Below are 19,840 nucleotides of genomic sequence, written 5' to 3'. Positions count from 1 at the left end.
CTTTCACTCAGACTCAGCCCCCCCCCCAAAACTTAGCCCCCCCCGAACCCCCCCTGAAAATCCCCCCCCCCCCCGAAACAAAATCCTGGCTACGGGCCTGCTAACAAATGTACTTCATGATTTTGAAGTACTGGAAAAATATTGTGGGCAGGCTAGATAGTGTTAACCAGAGCCATAATTGTTCCCTGGCCCACTTACTTGTAGTGTCCAGTTTCTACAACAGAATAAAGTGCATTCTGTAGATGTTCATTTGATAATGAAAGGAAGATTGGTAGCATTCTTTCTTGTAGAGGGAAGCTTTAAACATACAGTATAAATGAGGCAACCCATTGCTCTTCTCCCCCCCCCCCCCCCAATTCTTCATCTTTCAAGTGTACCTTCAGAGCCTGCATTATTGTATTGCATAACTTTCTTTCTCAGGAAGCTCTTGAATATTGCAAAAAGTTAAAGCTCTGCTTGCGTAGTTTCATTGCCAGCTCTCCACTTTTTCTGTATTTTCCAGAATGGGCTGGGATAACCCTTCTCCTTTTGAATAATGATGATGATGATGATGATGATGATGATGATGATGATGATAAATTTATTTGTATCCCGCTTTTCTCCTACAAATGGACCCAAAGAGGCTTACACCATATTGAAAGCAATACAAGTACAAAACAATCCACATAAATGACACATAAATCCATCTATAAAATAAAACACAAAGAAGCATGAAGTAAGGAAAGTTAAAGTCAAAGCATACCTGCGGGAGTTGGGATTCCAATTATTTAACCATGTGGTTAACCAAAGAGTAGCACGGCCATAAAAACAAGTGGGGCAAGCGCCACTTTATTACACAATGGAGGTTAATTAATGGAGACAAGAGACAGGACCTTCTTGGTGGTGGCCCCTCAGTTGTGCGCCTGGCCCCTATCGATATTAGATCGGCCACCTCCCTTTTAACATTCCAGAAAAAGTCAAAACATGGCTTTTTGAACAAGTGTTTGCAAATGCAGAGTAACTGACACAGGAAAATGGAACGACTAGTCAATGAGTCTGTACAATGTTTTTAACGTTTAATTTTTATTATATGTTATGTTTGTGTTATATAGTAATCTAGTGTCCATAAATATGATGATTTTAAATTTTATATGGTTCATTCATTCATTTGGCAGTTCTTCTCCAGAAAAATTCTACTATCCCTTGAAGAATTTGTGCTTTTCTTTTTACCCTGTCACTTCACTTGCTTGGTTTGCATTGCCAGGGGTAGGGAGGCCAAGCCTGTTGCTCTCTGGGATCCATCATCTAGGTCATTAATCATCACCTTGTCTACAGCCCAAAAAGTCCAAGTGGTCTAATTCAGCTGGCCAGAATCCAAAGAGATGGTACAACTGATACAACTGCTAAGTCCTCACCCATCTGGAGTTATCAAAGACACTTCCCAGGGTGCCACTAATAGCAGAATGACTGAGAGCAATGCTGTTACGCTCTTCAAGTGGGGAGAACTCCAGGGGTGGTGTGCTGCACAGGCCTTGTGTAATAATTACACTTCTTTAATGATCTATATAGGCGAAAGTTCACGGCTTAAACCACTTGAACACTTGACACCAATCTTTTCCTAATCTCCAGCCTCTCTGACCTTGACCCTCCATCTCATTCTGTTTCTGTCTTTTGTGGTTCATACTATTGCAATAGTTGCATTAAGTTGAGAAAGTGGAATTGTGTTTGGTCACTCAATATGCATAGGAAAATCACAACAGGTTTCATGCCAAATTTCATATCCCATAAATAAATAAATAAATAAATAAATAAATAAATAAATAAATTCTCAACAATGTTGTCATAAATTTTCTCCTGAATATGACATACTTTGTAATTTGAAGGTATCATTTACTTAGTAATTCACTACCAATTTCTGATCCATAGAGCATCCCAAGATCTGGCTGCCGCGCAATCTCAGACAGACTCTACTGAAGAAAGTGGGTGATACGATCAACATTGTGATTCCTTTCCAGGTATGCAAATACATCTGCTTTGATATAATGCAAACTGTAGCTGTACATTTGTTCTATATGAGTTAAATGGTTTTTCTAATGCTAGTGTGTGAGTTTGGATCCAGTGTGGTATAGTAGTTTTTTTGTTGCATTAGCAGCCTACGAGACCAAAGTTTGACTCCTTTATCTCATAGAAACCCATTGAGTTGCCCTGGGCTAGTTGCATTCACACAGCTTAAGAGAAAGCAATGGCAGACTTAATATACTTTAGTACTTAATATATTTTATGTATATTCTGCCGTATTTCCCCAAAGGGACTCAGGGCGGATTACAGAACACATATATGGTAAATATTCAATCCCATTATGCAATTAACAAAGACAGTACATAAACAGAAGTAAAGGCTTCCCATCTTTTCCCAACTCTGGCATCTGGCAGCTGTGTTTGACTCCAACCATGGGGAGGGGGTGCTGTCACTCGCATCTTCCATGTCAAGGAGCTTTGTTGTCCTTGGACACTCTCCTGATCCTCATGGGTGCCTTTTATTACCTGCCCTCCAAAGCAGTACCTACTTATGTCATCACATTGCTGTTTTTGAACTTTTAGGTGATCAGAAGCTGGGCTGATGGTTGGGAGCTCACTCCAACTCAGGCTTGAACTGTCGACCTTTCAATCAGCATGATCTTCTGCAGCTGGTGGTTTAACCCGCTGTGCTAAAGCATGCCTAAACTTCTGCCAAATAAATCCAAATAAAAATTCAAGTCCTTTCCTCCCACAACTAATCAGCAATTGTGGTTGTTACTCCTATCTGGAAACTTCTTGTGTGAATGACATGGTATCTATTATAAAATGAAGGAGCAACACTACTTAAGTTGACTTAATGGTTTTATTTAAGATGTTATGTTGTGTTATATGGTGTATATATTCTGTATGTGTTGGCATTTAATTGTTGCCATTGTGAGCCACCCTGAGTCCCCCTTCGGGGGTTGAGAAGGGCTGGGTACTAATGTTGGAAATAAAAAATAATAAACTTACCCACGGTTCCATTTTTAATTAATTGTCCCCAACTCAGTTACCCAACTGTTTCTCAACATATAATATCCAGCTTCAGGCCGGTTATAGCTACATTCATCAAGTCTCCTGCAACACTTAATGATACTGGATAGGATGAGCATGTTTTGTTACCAAAAGATACCCAGATGTGATTTTGAACCCACTGTACAAGTAAAAGACCACTTTGGGATGCAAATTTTCCTTAATGATTCAGAAAGGTGGTGGTGTTTATGGAAACATCCAAATACCAATTTAGTTTTATTTGCATAGAAACATTGTTTACTGAATGGGGGCTAGCAAGTTTATGCAGCTCCATACAGTCTAAGCAGAAGTAATTAAGAGTATTCATTTCTCCCACATCAATGGATCACAAATGTGGTGGGTTGTTTTATTCCTGCTCCTTAAAAGCTATATAATAGTCTGCTCATGGCAGGTAGAAATTATGGCCAGCATAGCACGTTGCCATGGCAAGTCAGATTTACAGCATTGCAACTCATTGTTTTGGTTGCTGTGGATGTCAGAAATCTCTTTCATAAATAGAATGACTAAAGTCATATCCCTATCCATCCTACAAATAGTACAGCCTCTCCAATATAACCACTTCTGTATTGATGGAGAGCAATGGAAACAGCTGGGATACATCCAATTATTTTTCTATATCTGTACATTCTGCAAGAGGCATCTGTAGGAGTCTTTGAAAGGTCTCTGCAGATGATGTCCTTGCAGCAGTGGTTCTCAACCTTTAGGCCTCCAGGCAGGCCCATACCCAGGATTTTGATTTGGGAGGGGCTGAGTTTGAGTGAAAGAGGGTCTACCCTAGCAAACCTTTTGTATTGTTACCCCAATACCCCCATGCATATGGTATATATTGAGCATGGTGATCAGATCATGATATGAATAAACATAACAGTTTAACTAATGTACCAGTAAGGCCTTCTCGTGGACCACCCTGAGAATTTCGGGGGGGGGGGGCTGAAGCCCCTCAAGCCCCCCTCCCCCCGGCTACATGCCTGCCTCCAGGTGTTTTGGACTTCAACTCCCAGAAATCCCAGCCATATTACCAGCTGTTAGGATTTGTGAGAGTTGAAGTCCAAAACACCTGGAGGCCCAAAACCACTAACTAGAGGAAAATAATTGGATGCATCCCTGCCCATTCACCCACTCTCTGATAACATGGAAATTGTCATGTTGTAGGGCAGACAGCATTGCTTAGAATGTGAATTTGGAGTTGTAGCATTGGGAGATGTAACTACATGATATGTATAGATCTCCTGATTCAGGGTTTCAACCAAGATTTCTGAAGCGCTTCCTATGCACATGTCACTGTAGTTAACAGTTAATGCCTGTTCATCTTAAGATCACAACTAAAACTAAGAGCTGCAACTAGAATTTCATTTAGCAGGATGGTTAGGTGAGGTGCAATGAGGACAAGGATGCTGTTGGCATGCAGCCCAGTTGTTTCTCCTGGTCAGTTACTGACTTGCTGGAGAGGAGAAAATGGAAAGATACAAACAAGACTGGAGAAAGTTCAAAGAGAACTATGTGATAAAGCACTTAAAAGCAGTTCCCTGGTCAAGGTGATATGTGATAGATCATGCGCTGTTTCTCGCATGGAAGGATGACATACATGTGATGATGGAAGTGTGTTAAAATAAGATACCAAAGAAGAGACAAGAATTTATTTGCACAGAATAGGAATGTATCCTTAACATGTGCTTTGTAATTTTCAGTCTTTCCATTTTCACACTACAGGGAAAACCTAGACCTAAGGTTATCTGGACAAAGGATGGTCAACCACTAGATTCCAAGGAGGTGGCAGTTCGAAACAGTAACACAGACAGTATCCTGTTCATCCGAAAGGCTGAGCGGCACCATTCTGGAACATATGAAGTAGAAGTGCAGATAGAAAACATGAGTGATAAGGTCTCAATTACCATGCAGATCATGGGTAAGAAACCGCTATGGTTAAAAGTGTTCTACCCTTATACATCACCACTTCACTCTGGAGATTTCTTGAAGGGTCATGTACAGAATGTGGAAGTGCTTGCAAAAACATTCCTATTCATCTGAATGGGGGACTAATGGGTAAAAGATAAGTTACAGATCAAGCAGAGGTGCAATTAAGGAGGAGCGGGATGCAGGCATTGCCCCTACAAATGAGAATTCTGCCTTTCCAAATAAAAGTTTCTTTCAGTCCAAAATTTCTATAATTGCAAAGGATGAGACCCTGAAAACTATTCACACCCAGAACTGCTTAATTGCCCTATTCCCATTCTCTTGGTAACTTTGCTTGCTCCTTTTCTGTGGAGGCTTAAATTATAAGTTATTTCAATGCTAGAAATTTGGTAGTGAAGGGAAATCTAATCAGGAGAGGCAGAATGTTTATTTTTGAGGGCAATGCCCTCATTTGTCCCTCTGTCCCCTTGATAGTAATCCAGGATAAAACCTTGCTTCTGGTAGGTCTACAGAGCCTGATTATAGCTGATGATCAATGTGCTGCTTGCAGCAACAACAATTTTAAAATATATATGTACAGGGTAAACAAATGTTTAGTTCTTTCCCTCTCTGTTACAAACCTGAAAAAGCCTCCTATGCTAAAATATAATGTTTCTTTGCACCAGTCTTTATAGAATTATCATAGTGCCAAAATCCCGATGTTTGTACTTAATAAACTTAATATTCTGTGATGTCTATTCATGATACTAACAAACCCTTATGGTGCTTCACCTTTAAAATAGTGTCTATTCATGGTATTAGATGTCTTAAGTCCAGTAATGGCAGGATTGGTTAAAAACCGAAACCAAATGAACAAGAGGCCTATTTAATTCCAAACTACAGTTAAATAATTAATTGGGACAACCGACATTCATCTCTTTCTTTCTCATCCTGGTCCAAACAAGTTTTTTTTTTCATTCCCCTTGTCCATATATGCAAAATGACAAATAATAGTAACTTGCCTTACAAGATTGTGGCAAAAGTTGCAATCAGATAATGCATATACTTAATTAATCTTACTTTTTGTGCATGTAGACTAGCTGCATCTTCACTAAGATGTAAATACCATGCCTACAAAACTGTTTCCAAGATCTTAAAGGTAATTCATTTTTTTCTATTTTGTTGTAATGTGCCTTTGAGTCATTTCTGACATATGGCAACCCTCAGGCAAATTTATCATAGGGATTTTCTTGGCAGAATTTTGTTACAGGGGGTTTGCCTTTGCTTTCCCCTGAGTCTGAGAGCAAGATCATTCAGTGAGTTTTTATGATAGATGATCTTATCATGGCATTTTCTCATCTGGATTTATTCAGAGGAGTATGCCATCCAATTAACAAATCCTGATCTGTTTGGACACACCTCCTCTTCCTCCAGACAATGTTTCATCCAGAATTTTATCCAGGGTTTCAGAGGCTGTAGTTGGCAAGCTAGGCAGCAATAAAAGACTTGCACAGACATTTAAAAGCCACATCAGTCCAATCAACCTGAAAGGAGAAACCTTTCCAGGATTTAGGCAATTGAGGCAGGTCAGCTCAACAGTCCAGAGTAATAGCAGTTTTCTAGAGCCACGTGGTTTCTGAGTTTTTAAAAATAATTATGCAATTTACATTAATTAATCTTACTAAATGTTATCAATGCTCAAAGGGCATCCCATTATCATATCTGTCCTGATAATTTTTTTCTTTGCCCTGATGTTTTGTCAAAATGCATGTGGTGTGGCCATTGCAGTGCTGTGACCAAAACTAACAGGGTAATTTCTATCATGAAACGCATCCAGGGAAATGGGGGTCAAGATTTTTTTTTAATGTTAAAAAAGACACTAGGGTTTCTAGTGAAAACCACATGTTGCCTGTAATTGTCGGCTAGTTCCATTCATTAAAGTTTGAGAAAACTGCAAGCTTGGTGCTAATAAATGCAAGCTTTGCAAGAACATGAAGGGTGTATTCATTAATCCCCAGAGAGTGCTTCAAATGCTCCACTACTTAAGGGATTCATCCCTGACAAAGTATCAACTGGAATTGAGGTAGGCTCACTAAACTTTGTAGACAGTTTCTCAATTTAACCGGTACTGACTGTAGCTTGTTGCTCTCATTCTCAATACAACCAATATTTCTGGCAAAAAGAAGACACCTGAAAGAAGTGGTTGCATTGCTGCAGACTAGTTTGCACAGACAATTCTGATGAATCCAACCTGACATTCCCAAAGGCAATTAGCAAATTAGTTGCTAATCATTTGAAGGCTCTGCTAGGCAGTTGGCCTTCTCTGACATGTGTTCAATTAAGGAAAGATAAATGATTGCATCCAGTAGACACACACGCTTTTTCGGCTACACATATACATTAATGACATTTGAGAGGTTGGATGAACACCTTCGCTTCCAATGCTTAAAAAATATTTGTGAAACTTGGAGGGGATTGAAGCACTTGGAAAGTCAAATCTAATCATGAGTGCTGGCATTATCTGCACTTTATTGTATTGATGCCCAGAATGGCATCAGCTCTATTGGTTTGAAAAGCCAAGGTCCTGTGTCTATAGATGATGGAACTTTATTGCTGCAGTCAGATTTCCTTACTGGTACCAGGGGCTGCGGTGGTGCAGCAGGTTAAACCATTAAGCTGCAGAACTTGCTGACCGGAAGGTTGACAGTTCGAATACATGGGATGGGGTGAGCTCTCACTGTAAGCCCCAGCTTCTGCCAACCTAGAAGTTTGAAAACATGCAAATGTGAATAGATCAATAGGTACCACTTCGGCAGAAAGGTAACGGTGCTCCATGCGGTCATGCTAGCCACATGACCTTGGAAGTGTCTATGGACAACGTCGGCTCTTGGGCTTAGAAATGGAGATGAGCACCATCCCCCAAATTCGGACTCAACCTGACTTAATGTCAAGAGAAAACCTTATTACCAGCAAGGAAAACTGAATAACATGAAGACAACCCAAACCCTGGCTGAAGCTGATAGAAGTTATAGTCCAAAACCTCTGGACTGTACCAGGTAGAGAGGCAAATCGTTGCCAATTTCTTTCTCACAGGTAAGAGTAAATTATGTCAGTCATGTCAGTGTTTTTCCCCTCACATTTAGCAACATTTTAGTGGAAAAAAATATTAATTCAAATGTAAAACCTGGGTGTATGTGAAATGTAGGGCTTGGGAATGACCTTTGTGATATATTCAATGTGTTTCCACTAAGATTCTTCTGCACAGCACCTACTTGCATCTAGTCCTACTGACCCAAACTATCTCTCGCTACTGATTTCTAGAGTCTGAAGGCTTCAGACGACTCTTCAAGCATTTCTATTAGCTGAAAAAATAAACTATAAATTCTTACAAAAGCATCTGACCATAATTTATGGGGATGCAAAAAGCATGATGGGCAGGCCACATATGGGCCCCATAGTGGTCCTAAGATGCCTCAACCTTCCAGCTCAGAGTCCCCCACTTTTTTTAGTTTTTGAAAAGCAACCTGACTCCACATCTCACAACCTGGTCAATTACTCCTTCTAAACTCACAAAAGAGTTGGAGATTGCTGAATTTAAAGTCTGCATGCTTCTTGCCTATGTCAGAGATAATGAGTAGTGAATCTCAATGTATCCAGGGATTTTATAAAAGTTGTTTCTTTTTTGTAGACAAACCTGGTCCTCCTCAGAATGTAAAGATTGTGGACGTATGGGGATTCAATGCTGCACTGGAATGGAAACCACCACAGGATGATGGCAATGCTCAGATCACAGGATATGTGGTACAGAAGGCAGATAAGAAAACAATGGTAAGGGTAATGGGCTGGTTGAATATGGGTGATGAAATTATACTCATTTGCTTAGAATAATATCTATAATTTACAAAATGGTTTATTTGAGGTTTCACAAACCATATAAGTAGAGAATATATGACACTACACCTGGAATATTTATCTGTGAAAATCTTTTGAAATGACATCACAGAGATGTGAGAAATTCAGTCCCCCTCTTGTATATGATATCTGCAGCTATGGAAGGAAATAATGTATCACTACAGTAAGGACAGTAAACTGTGACAGTCCAGTAGATTTTGACTTATTTTTTCCATTTTAGCCAACATAACTGATGATGAAGGATTGTGGGAAATGTAATCCAAAACCATTTGAAGGGCCCCCATTGTCAGAGTGATCATTATTGATAGTTAAATGCAGCTCTTGTAAGAAGGGTTACAACTAATAGCTAAATGTATCTATGGGGAAAATTTTAGCTTTCCAACCCATCTCTGTAATAAGGAGCTTCTAGTTTTCTGAAGCTGGTTTATTTGATTTCAGGAATGGTATACTGTGTTTGATCACTACCGGCGCACTAATTGTGTCGTGTCAGACCTGATAATGGGGAATGAGTACTATTTCCGGATCTTCAGTGTAAATCTGTGTGGACTGAGTGAAAATGCTGTAAACACCAAAAATTCCGCTTACATCAAAAAAACAGGTAATTGAGAGAGGATGATGGTAATGATGGTGGTAATTTTATTCATTTATACCTTAGCTTTTCCACAATACCAGGACGTGGGCTTTCATAACATTAACATCAATATAGTTTTTAAAATGTGACAAAAGCCTCAATAAAAATGAACAAAGTTATTTTTAAATGGAATTATTCAATCGATAGAATGATGTGCCTTTTCCCAAAAAAGAATTCTTATCAAAATTAACTTTATTAAAGTTAAGTTTTGTTGGCATTCATGTCTGGCTAAAAATAAAAACATACTTGCTGTTAGACAGCTGATATGTTATAGCAATGTAATGCACAGATAAGCAACTAGTTTCCACACCGGAAATTGTCAAGGATTCTCTGGCCAGAACATGCTAACAATGGTACTTTTTTCCAGGGCTACAAAGTAGTGATGGAGAAAAGCAAACAAAATCTCCCAACTCCAAGTAACCTCTGATATCATTTTTCTCTCATTGCCTCTGCCTTTACACCAGTGGTTCTCAACCTTTGGGTCCCCAGGTGTTTTGGCCTACAACTCCCAGAAATCACAACCAGTTTACCAGCTGCTAGGATTTCTAGGAGTTGAAGGCCAAAACATCTGGGGACCCAAGGGTTGAGAACCACTGCTTTACATCCTCTTTCCTTTTGACAGTGCAATCTACACCAAGTTAGTGAAGCCAATATTCTGCTACCAGTCTGCTTCTAATCTTAATTTAGGGTCCTGGTGATTATATTCAAAGCCTCAATTGGTTTGGGAACTTGCCACAGGCACTTCCCAAAGCACTATAGTCTTCTAGAGGCGTCTTCCTCTGTGTTCTGTCAGTGAGATCAATATACTGGAAAAGATTGCACTGGTGAAACATAAAGCTTCTCAAGTGTAGGTCCACTGCCTCCCCAGGGCCAGAGAAAAGATGGGGACATCCAGCCAGCATCCAGCTGTGTTCCACATGTAGATGGCCCTTCTTCCTTCTTGGTGGAAAAAGTAAAAAAGGAGAAAAGAGGCATCAAGAGGCATGACATTGGAGAGGAGACAGGGTGAGCTCTTGGAGGAGAGGAAATAATATTGTGTTAAGATAAAGAAGAGCAGGACCATTTCTATTGAGTGAGGAAGACAAGGGTGGGGAGGGGCTGGAGGTCTCTTTCATTCCAGCTTCCCTATATGAGCTTCTTACTGTTTATGAAAAACAGCAGCTAAGGAATCCTGCACAAAAGAATATAGTACATTAAACTCTCAATGAACCAGCACATCCATATTGGTAGATGCTGGATAAATGTCGTTTCTGATTGCTTGAGTGTTATGATGAAAAATAGGCCTAACTAATACTATACTTCATACTATACTGTAACATAAACTCTGTATTGACTTGATATTAATACTGAAATACAGTATTTAAAAGCAAATTAAGACAATTTAACTTCATGTATCACAGTTTTACTATTTTACTGTATTGTAAAAATGATTTTTGAAAATATAAAGTATTATTTCTTCAGTTTTTTGCCACTTGAGAGTTCCGGTTAATGGAGAGTCTACAGTACATAGAATGTCTGTGCTTTAATTAAAGCAGGCAAAAAAAAAATAGTTTGGCAAACTAGGTTTTTACTAGCCTGGTTCTTAATATTTCAGGATACTTTAGCAAGCAATTAGTTATTTTCAATCACAAATGTATTTACCTGTCGATACTGCAGGCACAGTTTACAAACCACCCAAGTACAAAGAACATGACTTTGCTGAAGCACCGAGATTCACTCACCCTCTCTCTGATCGTTCAGTGGTTGCTGGGTATAATGCTACACTCAGCTGTGCTGTAAGAGGAACTCCGAAGGTAGGCACTAACCCTGTTTTCTTAATGTGTACAAAGTTAAGGAGCAAGGGGGAACTATCCAACCTCCAAGGGAGAATATTGTTTTCTACTAACTGAATAGGCTGTAAAAGATATGTAACAAAGTTATAGTCTTATTGCAGTACTCCTGTTATAGGCAGGTGAGTCAAAATGGAATCTTGGGCATTTTTTGGAGTTAGGGGTGCAGGACCCCGGTAAAAGAGGGGAAACACTTTTTTTTACCTGGGTGAACAACTCTCTGGGATTATCTAAGTCCACTAGCAGAGAGAGGGCCTGACTTTTTTTTCTGAAAGAACACCTCTCTAGGAATCTCTGGGTCCACCATCAGAAGTGGATCATAGAGTTGCACTGAAGGGCATAAAAGTTTCCTAAACAAACCATATTAATCAATGGGTTGCTGTGAGTTTTCCAGGCCATGTTCCAGAAGCATTCTCTCCTGACGTTTCACCCACATATGTGGCAGGCATCCTCAGAGGTCGAGGGGTCTGCTGTGTGGATTAATCAAATCCACAGAAATGAAACTGACAAATGTAGAGGGTCAGCTGTGATTCCTGGGATTGGCAGTTTAGGAAAGGATATTTAGAATCATGGAAGTCTTGCAGTTTCAGGGACTTGCTCCTGGGGGGCGGGGGGGGGGTGGTGGTGGTGGAAAAGGAGAATTTGAAAGGAGACAGATTTCCCATTCCTTTTGTTTGAGGCTAGTGTAGCATGCCAACTAGATCACAAATGCATTTAGATGTGGACCTGAATATTTGAATATTCCTTAAGTCAAATGTGTTTAGATTAAACAGCAAGAAATAGGTTTTCAAAATTGTATCATTGAAGTGATTCGGTTTCTAAAATAACATTTCTCAGTGTATACAGGCAGTCCCCAAGTTACAAACATCTGGCTTACAAATGACTCCTAGTTAAGAACAGGGGTGAGACAACAGGAAGTGAGAGAAATCTACCCTTAGGAAGGGAAATTCACTCCTGAAAGAGCCATCATGAGGAAAAGGTATCTCCACTGAAGCTTTATCATCAATCCTTATTTCCACAACAAGCTATTTTTTTCCAATTCCAATTATCACAAGGACACAAAATGCAATGAAATCTTCTGAACGGGGGCACAGGAAGCAAAGCAAACACCACAGAGGTGTTGTTAACCCTGGAGTTACACTTTAAAAATGTATCTGTTCCAACTTACAAACAAATTTAACTGAGGAACAAACCTTGGGGACTGCCTGCAGTAGTATGAGAACTAGCTGCAACTGTCCTGCTTTCCTCTCCATTTTAAAGATGGCTCACGTCATCCTCATTCTTTTTGTATTTTCATGAATACAGCCAAAAATTTTCTGGTTTAAAAATAAAGTGGACCTTTCCAGAGATCCCAGATACCGCATGTTTAGTAAGCATGGAGTATTAACTTTGGAAATCCGGAAGCCTAGTCCATTTGATGCTGGTATTTATACCTGCAAAGCTGTGAATGAATCTGGTGAAACTGAAATAGATTGCCGACTGGATGTTAGAGGTAAGAAGAAAGATCCTGTATATCAAATTATTTTATTATTATTATTTTTAAAACACAGCAAAAGGGTGTTTTCAACATGTCTTTCTTTCCCCTAATGCAAACTTCCCCTGTCTGTATTCTTCAAGGTACTTTGGGGTGCAATTCCAATGAGCCCCAGCTAAGAGACAATAGTATGGGATCATGGGAACTGAAGTGCAAAAGGTTTGGAGGGAGCCAGACTCGGGAGAACATTCCTTTGAAAATGACCAAGTAGATAGAATATTGTCATTTAAGATAAACTGCTAAGAATAAATGCCAGCTGGCTCTGAGAGAGAACTCAGAGGATTCACAGCATTTGTATGCAAACTTTAGTCCCAGAGAGAAAAGCATTTCAAGTATACAGAGGATAGCAATGTGAAGTGCCCACAGATTTTGTGTGTGTGTCAGGAGTGACTTGAGGAACTGCCAGTAGCTTCTGGTGTGAAAGAATTGGCCATCTGCAAGAATGTTGCCCAGGGGATGCCCAGATGTTTTACCACCCTGTGAGAGGCTTCTCTAATGTCCCCACATGGGAAGCTGGAGGTGACAGATGGGAGTTCACACCACTCCCCAGATTCAAAACACCGACCTTTTGATCAGCAGTCCTCCCAGCAGAAGGGTTTAACCCATTTTGCCACCGGGGCTCCTAGTACCCACAGACGAAGCATCCTATGCAGTTTATACATCTTCTCCCATAATACACAGGCGAGAAAAACAACATGCATGTCCACACTGGTCTCTTCTCATAGCCACATCCAATGCTGGGTAGATTTTCCGACTGCCCATGTGGGTAGTAACATGCATACAACCTTTTTATTATCACAATTAATGCAATGTTGTCTAGAGGCGGGTGTCAGGATACAACATAAGTAGCATAGATGAAAGAAAAATCCAAGTACTTCATTAAAACATGGCATGGATGGTTAGTGAATATTATATAGCACCACCACTTGCTTAAATCCCATATTTGAAATTGCCAAAATCATAAATTCTTTGAGAAGTTCACACAGTCCTCAAAATCAGGAATGCTGTAGCTAATATTAATTGTTAGCAAGAAAATACTGTATTCTGTTGCATGAAGTGTCTCTTGGGTATTTCCCATTTCTTTTTAAATGTTTTGTTTCCTACAGTGCCACAGTAGACGTCTGAACTACTGGTTGTCAGCAAGTCCATGTACAGAGGCAAGTAATTCTCCAGAAATAAAATTGGACCAGTAATTGTATCTGAAGCAGATGCTTAGGGGAAACAATGATAACACAAGATAGGAGATAACAAAAAATTAAATGTAACATAAAATTAGCCCCTTGCAAGTTACTGCTACCTAATGCTTGTCTCTATCAGAAACAGCTTGTACTACTCACATAGGCTTCCCCTTCAAAGTGAGACATATTAGAAGGAAGTGAAGTGGCTGGAGAATGTACTACTTTAAATTAAAAATATTTTTAATGCTCGCACTATTTTTGAAATAGAAAAGCAATTCACTCCAAGTAGAATATCTACCCCTTTTTTTAATACCATTAACATTTAATTCCCTTTTAATGTTTGTATGTTTTTTGGGTTTTGAATTGTAGTGGTTTTACTGTAAGCTGCTTTGATTCCCTTCTCTTGAGAGAAAAAGTGGGTTATAAACAACAACAACAACAACAACAACAACAACATGTTTGGAGTGAAACTTTCTCCCTAAGAAACTATCATTCTGTTCAAAGAGTTTTTAGGGTCTTCCTAAAAGAGTTTTTAGAGCCATATGAAATATGCTTCCCTCCCCTGCCTCCTCATTTGACCTTAGTCTTGGGTTTTTCCTTTATGATAATATCCAGGAAGCAATGTTAGTTTGAGAAGCAACTCAACTTCTCACCATGTCATTCCTTCCAGTGCATTTGCTTGCTCTCTACATTAAAATTAAAATTAAAATATAGCTTTTGCATTAGAAAAAAATTAATATTTGCTATGCACATTATACAGTTAGTGAAAGAAGTGGGCAAACTTGCTTGTGACACTCAGTTTTCGTTTAACATTTGTCTTTCAGATTATCCTGGAATTATAACAGAAATGCAGGAGAGTGGATAAATGGCAACCACAATATTTGAAGTCCCTGCTTGTCTTTTAGAGGGACATGTTTAAGATAAAGATTGTGGAGACTACTGCCTTGCAAAACAAGGTCAGGATATTCTTGTGAAACAAACCCCACTGAGTTAAAAAAAAAATCACCCATCCCCCAAACCCTTGGCACAGACCTTGATTTTGGCCTTCACACCTCACTCAAGCTTTCATCCCAATGGATAACATTTCTTTGTGCATATAGTATAGAATTAAGACTGACGCTCTTGTGGATAAGACATGATCGCATGATTTTAAGAAGTCACTGGACTGCAGGGAAATACTCCTGTAGTAAAATCATTTCTCCATCTCTAAGATACCAGAAATAGCAGAAAGATCAACATCTCCAAGATGCAGTAAAAGATTATGTAGGTAATCTTAGACACAGTTACTACGGAAAAGGTTTTGTTGAATATAGTAGGGCTTACCTTGGAATAAATGCACATGGGATTGCTAAAAATTAATTCTGTGCACATGTTTCTGAGAGTAAACCTCACCGAGTTAGAGAGTGCTCACTTTTGATTACATAAATATAGAATTCTGTGAGAAAGCGATCACACATTTGTTTTCTACTCACAATTCTATTTTGAGCATTTTGTTTCGTATGGTCGGACAAGTTAAGTGAAAAAATATTCTTGCTAGTTATGCATCTATTGCCTTTCAATTTGTTTTTTCCCTTCTATTTCAATTTTGCATGGTAGCATCAGAAATTCTTTAAGCAGAGAGAGGTAATGTACCTCTTCTCTCATCCAAAATATGTACACAGGAGAAGTACAGTTAGCAAATTTAGAAAATAATAGAAAAATGTTCAAAATCTTGAAAATGTATTTGCAGTTTTCCAAACATAAATATATTTGTCATTTCTATTGAATTGTTTAAATGTTATAGCTCAATGGTACTTAAATAAAATCCATACCACTGTCTCTCTCCCTAAAAATCTTTTGTTCCTTTGGGTTGCCATTCTGGGACCTTTTTTAATGTCAGATTGTCAAGAGGTTTGTGTTTTGGAGGGTGGGTTCAATATATGCAATTAACTAATATATTAAAATGAGAAATCATCATTGCATAAGTGTGTACACAGATACACATTCAACTGAAAATCCCAAGAGTGGATCCATTTTATTGACTGAATTTCTATAAGTGTTAATTTACATTAAGTAATGGAGTCAACAGTTTTAATGTATTTTGGGACAGCAATGGGATTTAGGCCAGTGGGCAACATGTGGCCCCACAAACAGTTTTGGACTTAAAGTTCCCACAAAAGAAATAATTTTGTGGGTTCTTAAAAAACACATTTTATTTAATATTGTTATAGTTTAACGAGCAAACGGCATGTAAAAAAACTTACAAAGAAACAATAAGCAAAAAAATTGTTTCTGAAATGTAATCCATCAATGAGGACAGAATCAATTTATAAAATTTGTTCTCCTGGTCTGAGTGCATCTTACAATATAAGTTTGGGGGTTTTTTTGGGGGGAGGGGTTTGTGTCAGGAGCGACCTGAGAAACTGCAAGTTGCTTCTGGTGAGAGAGAATTGGCCATCTGCAAAAACATTGCCCAGATGTTTTGATGTTTTACCAGGCTTGTGGGAGGCTTCTTTCATGTTCCCGCACGGGGAGCTGGAGGTGACAGAGGGAGCTCATCCACGCTCTCCTCGGATTTGAACCTCCGACCTGTTGGTCTTCAGTCTTGCTGGCACAAGGATTTAACCCATTGTGCCACAGGGGGCTCCTATATCATTAAACAAATGGTACAGTGCATTAACCAGTATAACCAGTGAAAGACAAGAGAGGTGCAAACAATCTGACAACAGAAAAGGATTTGCCAGGCAAGCCTTTCTGACTAGTAGCAGGACACCATACTTAGCAAAAGCAACAAACCAACAATTACTTATCACAATTGGAAAATGGTCATATCCAGAGGACCTTTAAGAGTTTCCTTAATTTGCTCATATGATGCAGACATTATTCAGTGTAGAATGAAGCAATGCAAAAAAGAAAACCACAGAAAACTCATCATTGGTCAGGTAGATCCTTCCTGCATTCAAACAAGCTGCGAGAAACCTATCTTTACATTTATGTCTTTCCTTCTCTTCTTTAACTCATGTCAGGAGCACCTACAAAAAGCATGACATACAGAAGGCCAATCTCAACAGGACTCAAGAGGTTTTATGGCTCAACACTTAACATGCCGTTTTGCAGTGACCATACCGTAGTGATAAGCCAAGCCTTTTGCATCTCAGCCACTTCCTGTTCCAGTTTTAGCTCAGTTTATGCACAGAGGAGAAATAGCTCTTGGTTAAACACTTCCTTACATGGTGACTCTTGATAAGTCTGTACAGAGAAGTTGTGATACCAAAATGAAATGTAACAATCAGGGTTGTGTTCAACTATATAAGGGAAACTTTTTTAAATGGTCACAATTCAACCTAAAGTACACACATGTTTCTTCTGAGTACCAAATGAGAAAACATGATTTTGGGAACTTTTGGGAGAAGATACATACTAGGTGTTCAGTTGGAGATTTGTCATGTTTTTACATTTGGAGTACGAGTGACCGACTCAGATAATAAAAGCAATAATTAACACCTAACACCTCCCAACAAAGGATTCCCCCAGGTAGTAAGCAGCCAGGCTTTGAAGCTGCAAGGCCATTCAAGGTGGCCAATTACAACATTCACACCTGCCTCAAGCAGACAAGAGTTTTTTCTCCCACTCAACATTTCACATATATATAAACCTCACTTGCCTAGTTTCCAACAGACCTCACAACCTCTGAGGATGCCTGCCATAAATGTGGGTGAAACGTCAGGAGAGAATGCTTCTGGAAAACTCACTGCAACCCAGTGATTCCAGCCTTGAAAGTCTTCAACAACACTTTAAATTAATGGTGTGTTCTTCCAAATCTATGGTATATACTAAAAGTAAGTAGACGAGCAGATTGCATTCGAATCACAGCCATAATCAATAATTCTCACAACAAAACAGAATGAGAAAATCCTCCACAGCCACCATCTGTTCTGTGCTATAAAATTCCTTGTTCATAGCAAGTTCCTCCTGTTCAGAACATTTTTCATTTTTCTCTGAGATTATAGAAGTCTCTGTTTCTCTCTGTATTTTTCTTTCCAGTTTGAATTTCTCTATTTCCCTCATTGGGGGTAGAAAAACGGCACTCTTCGGCATCCTGATTAGTCTCTTTGGTTGTACAAACTTCAGTTTCTCTCAGGAGTCTCAAATGTGATTTAAATCCTCTTGAACTAATTTTTAAACATTTCACCCCAAATTGCTTAATTTTACTCCTATTATCTGGTTAATTATCTTATGTAGTCCAAAAGTTAAATATACTTATATTTTTGTCAATATGGGAACTCCAGCTAAAATAGCCTGTTCTTGATCTCACTGTGATTCAAAAGAAAACAGATCATGTGCTCACATTACTTAAAACTTATTATTTGCTTTTATAAAAGATTTAGATGCCTTTATTCTTCAATTCTATTTGTAAAAAATAAATAAATCCCCAATGCTTAACCGTTTGCTTTTTTTATCAAAAACTCTTTAGAAACATTCCAGAGTTAATTTACTCATATCTCCTGTTTGCACAAAGGATTACATTCTTGAGATGTGTTACTCTTAGTCATAGCCTCTTAATCATAGTCGATTATCTTATATTCCATTTCATTAAGAAAGTTGATTCTTGCATTTCATGTAGGTTTTTTCAGACAGGCTTCTCACAGTGGGCCTTCTTTATAGCCTCAGTCTCTCCTTTCCAGCCAAAATTAGTTCACCAGAAAGAGGCTGCAGGTCTGCAAGGGTTATCCTCTAGCCCCCATTAATCCTAGGATTACTGCGGGCTGTTTGGTCAGGACTATCAGTGATGAACGTATCCTCCAGCAGATGCACACAGGAAGTGACTAGTGATGCATCCTATCTAATCAAGAAGCTCCCTTTAAAATGGTGTTTGGTGTGATAACCAGGAAATATGTAGCTCATTTTTTCCAAGAGTAGCTGCCACTTTGAGCAAAACCATCAGTGATGGTTGAATCAATGGGATTTGTGCAAGTGTTGGTTTACAAAATTCGGCAATTGATGCAAGAGATCATACTAATAGGATTCACTCCTTCATATCCTGCCATTTTCCCTTTAAAACAGTTGCAAAGTGATCTAAATTGAGTGACACTGAAAGATGAGACATTTAACCTTACTCAGGGCTTTCCCCCCATGTAAATCTTTTGCTTGCTATTAGTTTTGTAGTGGAGTGTTCTACACCCAAAAAGGTACATGTCCATTTGGATAATTACCGGGACTTGATTTAGATTTTTGGAGCAAACAAGAGAAATAATCCCTTTTATAATAATACAATAATAATAAAATGTTATTTGTATACTTCCCTATCTCCCTGAAGGGACTCGGGGTAGTTTCCAATGTATAAGGCAAAACATTCAACTGCATACAGACAGATTAATATAAAAGCATTGTAAAACACAAAAGTCCTACTGAAACACAACTATAGAAATTTAAACCAATTGCAATGACAACTCATATTTCAACTCACTTATAGTAAAATGCTTACTACCCTGCTATGTGGAACTGAAAACTCTTCAAGGGACTGGGCTCCTTTATTCAAATGTGCTTAAACAATTTATAAATCAGTTCTTGTGGGTTTTTTCGGGCTATATGGCCATGTTCTAGAGGCATTTCTCCTGACGTTTCGCCTGCATCTATGGCAAGCTTCCTCAGAAACTTCTGAGGAAGCTTGCCATAGATGCAGGCGAAACGTCAGGAGAAATGCCTCTAGAACATGGCCATATAGCCCGAAAAAACCCACAAGAACTGAGTGATTCTGGCCATGAAAGCCTTCGACAATACAATTTATAAATCATTTTAGATATTTTGCCTATAAA

At 38.9% G+C, this 19,840-nt stretch overlaps 1 protein-coding gene across 1 annotated transcript in view; it reads left to right on the top strand.

Moving 5' to 3' along the window:
- Nucleotides 1–15,863, top strand: part of MYBPC3 (myosin binding protein C3) — a 95,139-nt gene extending 79,276 nt beyond the window's left edge. Inside the window, exons 26-33 of the mRNA XM_060763136.2 lie at nt 1,906–1,994; nt 4,779–4,974; nt 8,650–8,789; nt 9,312–9,471; nt 11,161–11,297; nt 12,639–12,825; nt 13,974–14,024; nt 14,870–15,863. Of these exons, the coding sequence (XP_060619119.2) occupies nt 1,906–1,994; nt 4,779–4,974; nt 8,650–8,789; nt 9,312–9,471; nt 11,161–11,297; nt 12,639–12,825; nt 13,974–13,984 (920 nt within the window). The 3' untranslated portion in view covers nt 13,985–14,024; nt 14,870–15,863. The remainder of the gene's footprint in view (nt 1–1,905; nt 1,995–4,778; nt 4,975–8,649; nt 8,790–9,311; nt 9,472–11,160; nt 11,298–12,638; nt 12,826–13,973; nt 14,025–14,869) is intronic.
- The last annotated feature ends 3,977 nt before the right edge of the window (nt 15,864–19,840 follow it).

Source organism: Anolis sagrei, chromosome 1 (assembly GCF_037176765.1).
Source record: "Anolis sagrei isolate rAnoSag1 chromosome 1, rAnoSag1.mat, whole genome shotgun sequence".
Taxonomy (NCBI): domain Eukaryota; kingdom Metazoa; phylum Chordata; class Lepidosauria; order Squamata; family Dactyloidae; genus Anolis; species Anolis sagrei.
This window is presented reverse-complemented; position numbering and strand designations above follow the sequence as displayed.